The 12478-nt window shown below is 42.1% G+C and overlaps 1 protein-coding gene across 2 annotated transcripts in view; it reads right to left on the bottom strand.

Annotated features, from left to right (window-relative positions):
• Nucleotides 1-1103: 1103 nt before the first annotated feature.
• The window catches only part of HTR2A (5-hydroxytryptamine receptor 2A), a 30014-nt gene continuing 18639 nt past the window's right edge, over nucleotides 1104-12478 (bottom strand). For both annotated transcript variants that reach the window (XM_062607363.1, XM_062607364.1), the window contains exon 4: nucleotides 1104-6378. In XM_062607363.1, coding sequence (XP_062463347.1) covers nucleotides 5579-6378 — 800 coding nt within the window. In that variant the 3' untranslated portion in view covers nucleotides 1104-5578. The remainder of the gene's footprint in view (nucleotides 6379-12478) is intronic.

Below are 12478 nucleotides of genomic sequence, written 5' to 3'. Positions count from 1 at the left end.
AAGTTTAGATTGGATATAAGGAGGAAATTCTTTCCTGTTAGGGTGGTGAGGCACTGGAATGGGTTGCCCAGGGAGGTTGTGAATGTTCCATCCCTCGCAGTGTTCAAGGCCAGGTTGGACAGAGCCTTGGGTGACATGGTTTAGTGTGAGGTGTCCCTGCCCACGGCAGGGGGGTTGGAACTAGATGATCTTAAGGTCCTTTCCAACCCTAACTATTCTATTCTATGATTACAGTCAGTCCATCACGTGCTATCTCTGCTGTTCCTTCCTCCTCAAGAGGAGGACTCCTCACACTCTCTGTTCCAGCATGGGCTCCCTTCTCATAAACTTCCCCATAAACAGTCATAAACTTAAACATGGGCCCTTCCCAGGGGATGCAGTTCTTCACAGACTGCTCCAGTGTGGGTTCCTCATAGGGTCACCAGTCCTGCAGCAAACCTGCTCCAGCATGGGCTCCACTCTCCACAGGGCCACAGGTCCTGCTAGGAGCCTGCTCTAGCGCGGGCTGCCCACCGGGTCACAGACTCCTTCAGGCATCCGCCTGCCCTGGTGTGGGATCCTCCATGGGCTGCAGGTGGAGATCTGCTCCGCTGTGGACCTCCATGGGCTGCAGAGGCACAGCCTGCCTCACTATCGCCTGGGCCACAGGCTGCAGGGAATCTCTGCTCTGGCACCTGGAGCACCTCCTCACCCTCCTCCTGCACTTCCCTTGATGTCTACAGAGCTGTTGCTCTCACTTGTTTGCATTTTCACTCCTTTCTTTAGCTCCAGTTGCCCAGTAACATTTCCCCCTTCTTAAATACATTATCCCAGAGATTCTACCACTGTCACTAATTGGCTCATCTTTGGACAGTGGTGCATCCATCTTGGAGCTGTCTGGCATTGGCTCTATCAGACATGGAGGAAGCTTCTACCAGCTTCTCACACAGGCTGCCCTTGTAGCCCCCTCTACCAAAACTCTGGAAACCAAATACAGCTCCTTATTAATCGTACAGTGCTACTTCTTAGGGAAATTAATTGGCTTATTACTATTGCAAATATGTTGTTTCTGAAACTGAAATGTTTTAAGCTACATGTACTTATCCAAAGGGTATACATTTTCAATAGAAGAATGACTGTCCTTAGAAAAAGAGAATGATTGCAATGGCTCGTTTTTGACCAGTTTACTGAGATAGTTAGATTTTGCAATATGTCTTTCTCTTTGTCCAGCAAGACACTTAAAAGTACTTTAGCCTTCGGCACACATTGTACTGTGAATATATGTAGGAGAAATTAAACCAAACGAAATAACCGCTTCAGACAAATCTCCAGTTTATAAAACAACTGATGGTATTTAAATATTTTAATCTGCTTTACTAGCAGTGAGATCTGACAAAACAACAAAGCATTGAAACACCATTTTACATTAACATTACAAAATACAGCAAATGCTTTTCTCTATGTATTTACATAAGCAAACATTCAGGTATTCAAAATAGAATGCATCTCACCATCTGGCAATAATTACATAAGTACAGTGCATGGTTGGCTGGATGGGATAGATACATAGGATTTTTTACCCTGAAGTGTATAAAGGATGCACACCAGCTTAGGAGATACATGGTGAGCTTTATGTCTTTGGACATTTTTCAGATGCAATCTTAACAGCAATAAAATGTCACTTTACTTGAAAAATTGTTGATTAAAATATTTTTTTTCAGACAAAGAGGATTTTTTGGATGCAGATACAGCAGACTGACTTAGCATGCTTTTCCTGTAAGGTAGAGGAAGGCCCTAAACTCTGAGCTAGTTTGTGTGAATGTCATTTTTTGCCTGGAAAATTACAAAAGTCTCCTAGTCTGATGCATAATGAAACCTTTTTTTTTTTTTGAAAGATGAAAGTGTTGCTCTGGAGCTGGTCATACTAAACTGTAGTGTTCATCCCAGGTGTGGGCCCAGTGCTAGAAAATCTCATTTAAAACGGCTGAACTTCATCATCTCTCTGCAGTATAATGACTCTATTAATTGCTATCTACTGATGAACAACATCCCACAGATCTGGCATGGTGGGTAGAACAAATTCAGACACTGTCTCTGTCATTCTCAATAAGGCAAACCACACACAAAAAGATCTGTTAACATTTTGGTGCAAGGTGGCAGAATCAGGCCTTGCTAAACTATCTAAGATGTCCATAAAGAACTGGAGATATTGGTCTTTATCTGCTGTGCATTCTTGGCTTTGAGAAGCTTCTTAGGCAAAATCTGCTGACCATTCAATAAAACCACCTATCTGAGTGCTCACAGAATTAAAATGTCAGGCATCAGATATCCCTTCTTCTGAGCCAAAAATAAGTGTTATCCTACCTCCAGCTGTCAATTAAAGAAGTGCTGTCTAGTCTCTTGGGTCCAAACCATCGGTTTTATTTTAATAAGCTGGAAAAAAGTTATTGTTCAAAGTCATCTTCTAATGAAACATCAAGCAAGTAATTGAAACCGTCTTTGTAGTGAAATGTTCCCTGTCAGTATTTGCAACCTGAGCAATTTGACATTGTGAAAGAGGAACAGAAGGTGAAATGAAGAAGAAACAAGGGGGCTGATTTACTCTTCCACGTGGGCAAAATGCAGACGGTAAGCAGAGAGCATAAGCAGTTAATGTTAAATGCTCAGTTTATCAAGCTCAAGCTGGTGAAGGAGACCAGCAACTAGGCCCTCAGGAGTCTGGGGAGGAACTGAGCTTTGGAGAAGTTCAGGGTGCCGTATACACCACACTGTATGCAGGCAGGCTCTGTTCCATGGCACTAATGGACAACAGAACCTGAGCTGTCTATCCCATTGGCTTTTTACTCTTGCAGGGCCAGACACACTTGCATCAAGGTGGGCACAAATTGCACACAAAAATGGCAATTCCCACCACTGGTGGAAGCATCTGTGTTTCCTTTCCCCTCAAACACAGTTATAGACCTTTGATCCTGTGTCAGTACTCATGACATGAATCCAGTTCGGTTTGGTGGCAGATCCTGAGCCTCAGACCTCTACTCATGAAAAGACCTTTGGTTTTGTTACTGCTGCCTTCTTTCCTGAGGTGCCTGATCGCAAGGGTAGATCCTCAAAACCATCACTCCCGTTGTGGAGAGGAGACATCTGGACACCAGGAGGTACCTGAATACCCTGTATCTTGGATGCCCTGCATCATGTGTGTTTCATCAGTGCTCCAACCCTTGCCTGGCTGGCATGTGTTATGTGAGCTGGCCATTGTCCTTAGTTCAAACCCCATATCTACTGTTACAGTGGTTCTCATGCTCAGCTGCATTTATCAGATTCCCCCTGAAGTCCCTTCTGTGCAATCACTTCTGGGCACCCCTCACACGACAATGTGTGGGAGCAAGGTATGCATAGAGAGGTAGGAGCAGTGAATTCATTTTTCCCTCTGCTGAAGCTGTTCAGCTGGACTGGGGTGGTCAAGTGTGCCCAGAGCCAGAGAGACCGTATAAGCCATGTTGGTGAGCACAGCATTTATACCACTTGGTTTATCAGGCCATCCTAAATTAGCAGTTTTGGGGGGAAAACCATAACTGGGCATAAGCTGACGCATGACACATCACCACAGTGGGGCTATAGCAAAACACACTGACCCAGGCGGGGAAGATGAGGGCTGTGGTGTGAATCAGTGTCACCATGTGCATGCAAAGCTCTCATGTGACTTGTGCACAGTGGCTCTGACCTATCCCGCACTGGACGAAATGGCTCATAGAAGTGACAGATTTAGTTAACATGCTGGCATAAGAACAATAACAGCAGTTTCTTGGAAATCAGCCAAATACCCAGACACATTTTAAGTACTTTTCTACCACAGATCAGTAGTTTAAGCTAGAAATCTTCCTCTCCCAGAGACCCCCAGCTAGCATGCTGTAATCAGATTCAGTTTGTCTCTCTCTTTCTTTGCCTTAGTGGAAATTTAATTTGTCTATGAAAGCTGAACAGTTTCAGGGGAAGGGCTGATGAAGGCATTGGAGTTTGGCTTCTGGGTAGGCAGTATTTTTTCAGAGTGGACAGGATCTGAAATTGGAATACATCCTGCTTCTAATAATTTTAGCTGGAAAATCCATGGAACAAATAAAATGCTTGGATTTAGGTTTTGCAGGTGGATGGAACATTTATATTTCTGCTCTCCAGCAGCATCCTGCTGGCTTCTGTGTGATTGTCTGTGGTGCCTGAAAGGAAATAGTTTCATGACCAGGCATTTCTCTCAAGAAATGTGTTTGATATTCTTTATGTAATGCATTCTGCCCTTGGAGTTAGGCAGGTGAAATAGAGTGCCAGTTACAAGTCGTGTTCTTTCTCAAGTGGGCCCCATTTGCCCATATGTATTTAATTAAGGCTAGTCCTAATAGTGCAAGCTACCTACCATTCCTGAGCAATCTACAGTAACAGCAAAACAGTGAAACCAGGTAAAACAATTTTGAGCATCCAACAGTTTCTAATAACTCTGGCTCTACAAGCCCTAAAACAAAACTAGAAGGACATTCTTCAGAATGGCTTTTTTAACCAAAGAGAAATGATGAGAAAGGATCTGCTGCAAATTTTGCTGGAGGCTTTACTCAAGCAAAACATCCACTGACATTACTTATATCAGACTCTGTTGGAATCAAACATAGGCATGGATTTGCAATCACAGAATCATAGAATAGTTAGGGTTGGAAAGGACCTTAAGATCATCTAGTTCTAACCCCCCGTCTGAAATTATTTGGCAGTGTTGCCCCTGATTTTCCACTCTTCTCTCACTTCATTTTCCTGTCAACACTGGTGGGAAGGAACATGAAATCAACCCAAATAATTACTTTTGAAAAAAATAGTTTCAAGTTGTAAACTGAACAGATGAAACTTTTTGAATGGAAATAAAGTACAAGATATGAAATAAAGATCATGAATGGTGGTAGAAACAAAGGATCATTCAAGTATAATTTACCTCTGAACTGTAGAGCAAATGGCAGAAATCCCAGTGACATTTTATAATGGCCACTCAGAAGAAAAAAAAGGCCATAAAAACACTGTTACCAAAATGTCCATATCATTAATCTATACAGGTTTTAATAGATTTTTTCTTTAATACTTCAAAATTTATTTTAAATATATATTAGCAAATTAACTATCATTTTATTTAAAATTCTGTAAAGTGCTCATTCAGTTAATGATAACAAAGTTCCATTGTAGCAACACAAACTAGCTGGAGCCTACTCTGCGAGAACATCAAAGGACAGCTTAGCTTTCATTTGCAAAAAGAAAAGCTTAGGTTTTCTTCACAGCCCATGTTATAATACAAGAAATTGCATTTTTTCTTTAAGAAATATATCCTTTAGAATATTAAAAAAATAAGTTTAATAAAGCCTGTGCTTAAAACAGCCAAAGTACTGTATGAAAAGAAATTGCACATCTGATACCATTCCAACCCTGCTTTTCATCCACAGGATAATGTGAGGAGTATGTGATGTTCTTGGTGGGTCTCTTGAACAGGACTGATTTTCTTCAGCTATTAGAGCTTCTCACAGCCAGGTGAAGCTCCCAGAGTGTGCATGATTGTTGTCATGGCAGCTGCCAACTGTCACACACCGCTAACCTTTTCGTTTGCTGGGCTAATATTTCCCTTGGAGGTACCATCCAAATGATGTATTCCTATCGTGACCATCGAATAGTCCTTAGCCATCATTTTTGCCTCATTTTTCAAACTCTTCATTTGAGCTAGATGGAGCTGGCTGGAATTATATGCAAGTGCTGGGATAGTGTTCACTAAAATCAGCTGGAAGGGTTTCTTCTCCTCCTTGTAGCGACACTGAATGTAACGAGAGAAAGCTGAGCGGTAGGTTTTATTGAACAATGTATATACGAGTGGGTTGACAGCTGAAGAAAGGTAGCCAATCCAAACAAATACATTAAGTAGTTCTCCAACGACTTTTTGATTGCATGACTCCTTGCAAATTACGGCCATCACATTGGTGATGAAAAACGGGCACCACATCACAACAAACAGAAAGAAGACAATGCCAAGAACCTTGGAAGCCTTCTGCTCGTTGCTGATGGATTGCATGGTTCTTCTTCCAGAAGTTCCCATGTCTCTGTTCAAAGAGCGCTGAAAGAGTTTCTCTGAGGACAGAGAACTCTGAGGGAGGAAGCTAAATGAAGCAAATTTGGTCTTTGGGCCAATGTCATTCACGCATAGCGTGGCTTCCTTCTGCAGCAACTTGATAGTTAAAAAGTAGGTGACCACCATGATCGTTAGAGGGATAAAGAATGCCACAAAAGAGCCTATTAGGACAAAATTCTCATCTGCAAGTAGGCAGCTGTCTTTCTTAAACACTTTGGAATCATCTTGTAGTCCGAAGACAGGTACAGGCATAGAGATACCTGAAGGTGGATTAGGGAAAGAGAAAGTTAAACACAATAATAAAAAAATACTATTTCCAATCACCAGGAAAAAATAAACAAAACACTTTTACCTGTAAACAGATAATTTCTCAAAGAATAAATAGTTATAGGACACAAATGAACACTAATAGATAGAGACACAATTGATAGACATCCCAAAGCAAACTGAACTTACACAGTGGAAGGAAAAAATACTGCATCTCATGTTTCATCAGCAGCACAATGCTAGTCCCATTCTTGGGATGCTGTGTTGGAGCTACACTAAGAAAAGATACCTTGTGTAACACTGGTCTTGCAGATGCTGAATTTCAGGTCTGCCAGCCTCTTGCATTTGTGCTACCACCACCTTTATAGGGTCCTGAGAAAGGCAGGGGGAGAGCAGCACTGGAGTTACATGGGATTTTGCGTTTGCTCTAATCTGAAGTCCCTCTCTCCTTCAAAGAAACCTTAGCCACAAGTAGAACACATCTGCTTTCATTCAACTGCTCCATGACACCTGGTAGCAACAAAAGCATAACTCCTTATATTCCTGGATTTTGTCCCCCCTGTAATGATATCCAGACTTGCTCCTTGGTTCCTGCCACATTAACAAAGGCTTTTATCAACTTTGATCAAGATGATACCATGTCTTTCTTTGTGGGTGGTTTAAGAGTGGTCTTGGGCTGTTTGTTACAAAGAGGATTAAATGTGTTCTCGGCACTGCTTTCTGATGAGGCTGTGAAATACTGATTTTAGGAAGGAAGATAAATTTTTGTCCTAGGTCTGACAATAATCTTTCACTAGGTCTTTTTCTGTTCTCCCTGTGATCTCATTACAGTCGACAGAGTCTAAATGCTAAAAAAACCTTTCCATGGCAATGGTCAGATGAACAATGGGGACAAATTAAGCACTGAAGGACACCAATATGAGGCAGCCTGAGATGTGGCTCACCCTGAGGGAATGCAAAGGTCATTTCACATCCCCGAAGGCAACAGCAGGCGTGGGAACTTTGTCTTCCTCTGGAGCATGTGCTGCGTCCTTGCCCTGTCATGAGCAGCAAGGCCAGGTGATGAAGTTCATTCTCCTTGGACTGCTCTGACTGATTCAAGCCCACTCAGCCATTTCCTCAGGGACTTCTGCAAATGCTGCTAGTGTCTGAGCAAAATCAAACAGCTGCTGTTTCTTTGGTTGTTGGTTTTGGTTTTTTTTCAATATTTGTTTCCTCCCCTCCCCCCAGATGGATGCTGTCTCTCCAAGAGAGGCAATGTTCACACAGCGAAAAGGATGACGTGAAGACAGTAGAACTGAAATTGTGAAGCAGGGAAGTGATAATGCAGCCCTGTTGGGATAAAAGCAGTTAGGAGTCTGACTCCTGTGGAAAACTAGCATAACCTGGCAGCTTCAGCTCTCTTTTCATCTTTGAACAGAAATCCCAGATGCTGTATTTGGCTTCTGAGGGGAAAAAAAAAAAAGAGGGAAGAATTTCTTATGATGTGAGGATGATGCTGTGCCCTGCCTTGTCTCTTGTGTACCCAGGAATATCCTTACTGGTTCACAGATGACTCCTGAAACTCATGCTTTCAACAACAAAATTTCAGTCATAACTCCCTCTATCTCCTTTCTTTTCCGTTCTTCCCACTCTTGTTCTTAGGCAGGGAGCCCTCTAAAATTACAGGTTATGTTTTCACTTCACACATTTTAGTACCCAACGTAACAGCTCCAGTCCTAGAGGGAGGCTATGGAGTCTGGCACAGTACAAAACAATAACAGTAATAATAATATTAAAATATTATTCTCTTCAAATATTCCTTTCTTTTGGTGCTTCTGGAGCTTCTACAATGCTCTTTCATTTTTCTAACACCACTGCCCTTTATTTTCTTAACAACACTGTAGCTTATTTTATCTGCACATCTTTGAACTGAATCATGGCAGTGCCTTGGACCAGTTTACAAAAGTGCTGCTCTTATCTGCCCAGGGCAGAAGCTGATGGAGATCTTCTGGTATTGCCCTTTCTGTTTCTGCTGCACAAGCCCTAAATGCTTGAACTTGTCTATGAGAAGCCAGTATGTGAGATGCAGACTCATGCCGTGGGTGGGTTGGGCTCATGGAAACTTTCAGTGACTTCAGGGAAGCTGCTGCCTAAAAAGGCCCGAGTCAGTCTGACTGATGGCGCAGAGGGAGAGGTCACCTGCCAGAGCCACACTGCCCAGCTACAGCCGAGTAATCTGGGGTGCAAAACACCTCCAGAGAAATGGGGAATGCTTTGAAGTTCCTTTCCTTTCTTTTTTTGGGTGAGCTGAATGATACTGAAGGCACCCAACGCCTCCGAGCATTACACTTCAGCTGCATGAAGGCAAAGCACTACTCAGAGCAATACCACAAGTTTCCCATCTGTTTCTGCCCTGTACTGATAACAGCAGGGCTGTTTTTTCTTTTAATTCAAAGACCTAGTGTAAGCTGCAGAGATAAAATAAACAATGGTAGCGACAGAGTCAAAAGATGCCTTTAATTACAACAGACCTTATGATTCAGCCACATCAGAAGGCATGGAAGGAGAGGCAGCAGCATTAGAAAGAGGAATATTTTCGTTTAATTGCAAACCTTTTCAAGTAAAAGGCAAAAGTCACCTGAAATACAAAGGGCAGCAGTTCCCCACCTGCTTTGTTTTATTGTTAGCAGCTTTTGGAGCCTGGCATCTAAATACAGATTGCTGGCTTTAAAAAATGGAAATGAACTTCAGCTTGTAGCTGGAGTTTCCATTCTTTGTCATTCCTTTACCAAGGGCAAAAGTGCCATTCACAGCAGAACTATGGCAGGCACTGCTAGTTGTGAGAGTTTTTCTGAATGACTGTTTAATGCATCTTTCCCCTGCAGCCATGGGTAACTCGCCTGTGTACAGTTTGAAAATACCAGAGGTACCAGGTTTGGTAGCAGATAACACTGACAGCTGTAATGTGCTTTTTGTGCACACCCCAGTTCAGTTGATGTAGAGGATCTCACAGATGATACTACAGGGACCAAACTTATTGCTCTCCTCCCTGAAGGAACAGAGTTTGTGCCTCTTCAACAGGTAGGTACCTTGAAAAGGTAGCTTCTGGCATCTGTAGCTTGAGGATAGTAAACCCCTGAGAGGACACAAGGACCAAAGGCAGTCATTTTTAAACTGTAAATAAAGGAGCTTCCATGTGCAACCCATCCCCACTGGGATTTTTAGGGAGCATCACACATGGCCAAGAATGTCACCCACACATCACTCAGGTTTGGTCAAGATCAAGCTTGTCCTATAGACGCATAACAAAAAATTATGGTCTACGCTGTATTAGCATTATTGCAGCTAACTGAATTCATTCTTTAAAGACTGAAGCTGACTGATTTCTCCTTGATGATTCAGATGTATAATTTCTTGCCGTTTTTATTGTCTGTGCTTTCCAGCTCTCTGCTCTTGGTGACTGTGGACATTTAAGAAGGCACAAGGTTGTGCTGTGTATTCAAATATCAAGAGCTTCACAAGAAAGAATCACGAAGAGCTACCAACTGGGGATGAGCAGGTATTTGGGAAATAAATTGTGTGCAAACGGTAGATCGGGAGGAAACAACCCAACAGGGCTGTAACAGAAGAGATATATTCTGCACCCTGCCCATTCCACATCCCTGGCTCAAGGTCAGTCTGGAAAAAGTCTTGATATCCTCTGAGTGCTTTTTTATGGTTTATCTTACTCTGCTTCCAAATCAAACTAAGCTGAAGCACGAGGAAGCACTCAGCACAGAATGGGAGCATTCATTTGAGCACTGAAGGTACATTAGGCACTGTGTTTCCCGTAGACTTTCCCACTCATATCAGAACATTTTCCCTTGTGGACAAGCCCTAAATATTATTTTCCTCTGGCAGAAGGTGGTTTATTTATATAGCTTGATTTATAGACAGGTGGCTGTTTCAAACTGTATGGACTTTAATAAACCACAAACCAGAACACAAACAATAAAGATGAGTAATAAATCCTGCATTAAACCTTAAGCATTTGAGCACAACTTGAGAATGACAACAGGCTCTTGAAAACACCAAAGGTTAAGAAGTAAAGCGATAACATCCTTCTTGTTCTCTCAAAAAGCCTGGTAAAACTGATAAAGTTTGATTTAGTGGTACACATTGCTGGCTTGCCAATCTTCAGACATATACAGCAGCCATAAAACCACTTTAACCGGGCAGGTGAACTGGTTTTGCAGCTGCCTTATGCTGCTGAGATTATCAATAAATCAAAGCCAGAATTTACAATATGCTATGCAGAGTGGCACACTTGGGCTATGCAGGATGAAGAGGAGGGGGGAGTCAATGGTAAAGTCAAGGTTCCTCCTGTGAAGTGTCCTTCAAGCAGACATTGTCAGTCGAAAGCTTTCACCTCACATATATCCATTTCAATCAATTTGAATACATTACTGTATACCTTAATAAAAGTCCAAGGGATAGAAAATACCTTTTAGAAATGTTATTATAGTTTACCAACAAAATTCACTTCACCTTCACCTGAAAAAGAAGAAAACTTCCCCAGCTCAAGTTTTAGAAGCCACATTGGTTTAGACAGACCATGGGCCACTGCACAGAGATGTGCTGTGGCACTGAGGACATCCGAGAGGATGGCTGCTTGGAGAAGGCCAGTCTGTCCTTCAATGTGTCAGTATTGTCTTATTTCTTTAGAAAAGCCCATGCCTGGTATCTGGTGCCTTTCTGTATTCAGACAATGTTCTCCTTTGGTGCATCTACACATTCAAACAACAAACAGCCATGCACATATACTCATATGATACATCCTAAGGCATGCATACACAATGCAAAATCTCTGTATCATGTTGTATAAAAAATTCTGTTTAGAGGTGAAACTGGACATCACATTATTTTCAATATTTTGGACTGAATAATCACACAAAATAGTATTTATTCCTTTGGGCTACCGTGTTGCCCCGTGTGGATATTTGCTTGCTCTAGGAACGCAAACCACTTGTGGAGGAACCAGGGACCATGTCCTCCTCTGGGTATCAAGGATACAGATGTGGCTGGCCATTATATCAGAAGCTGGAATTTAGTGACAACTACTTATGATCTTTCACTTAACCATTCAGCCTGGCTCCATGTCTCTGCTTGGCATGTGGCATTCACCATTATGGGTGTCACCATTTTCCCAGACCTGCAAGCACTTAGCTGATTTCTGCATGCACCTGAAAATGTTATTTCCCAACTGACCCGTTTCCAGTCAAGACAAACATTCCATTGTTACAATTTTGCTGCTGCACAAATAGTGCCAGCCACATTGCGAATAGCAAGGTTATGCAGTTTGCTGATGGGTAGCAGTGCAGAAGCAGAAATTTCCACCTGGGAAGAGGGGATGTTGAAAAGCTCTGGGTGGATCAGAGGTTTTCAACATCCCCTCTGACCCATCAGTCACCATCTGAGGCTGCATCTGGTTCACATGAATGTAAAAAACTTCTGCCTTTCCTCGTCAGCATGGCAGTGTCCGCAAAGTCCTAGTCCAGAATTTCTGTTTGCATGTGAGACAAGCACAAACCTCTTACCTCGTTGTAGGTACAGGAGTTGTTAGGGGAGACAGGAGTGGGTCAGGAGCTTTTACTCACAAATCCCCAAATAACATCTGCTTTCAGAGGAATTTCCTCAAGAGCTAAGTGAGTCACAGTGCTGCTGGAGCATCGTCTCCTTTCTGCATCCCAAGAGGCTATCTTTACAGGACTGGAGTCAGAGCAGGTCCAGCTATTTTCCTTATTACTACCTATATGCCAAATTTAGGTTTTTATTTGAGGGCACACAAACAGCTGGTTTTCTGTATCTTTTCCTCACAACACTTTATTTGGTTACATATGTTCTATTTAATGCACACAACTTTATATTTAAATTCACATAGGGAGTGCAAGGTAATACTTGGATTATTCTATAAATTTTGAAATGGCTTTGTTCTTGGCAGCTCAGAAAATCTCTAAGGAAACATATAATTCAATTCTTCTTATGTGAGAGAATTATTGTAAATTATCATTTATAATAGTACAATTCTATAAATCATCTTTTTCACTTTAGAAAAACAAAATCAGAAGAGTC

Source organism: Pezoporus occidentalis, unplaced genomic scaffold (genome assembly GCF_034315485.1).
Source record: "Pezoporus occidentalis ecotype Australia unplaced genomic scaffold, CSIRO_AGI_Poc_V1 ctg122, whole genome shotgun sequence".
Classification (NCBI taxonomy): Eukaryota; Metazoa; Chordata; class Aves; order Psittaciformes; family Psittacidae; genus Pezoporus; species Pezoporus occidentalis.
This window is presented reverse-complemented; position numbering and strand designations above follow the sequence as displayed.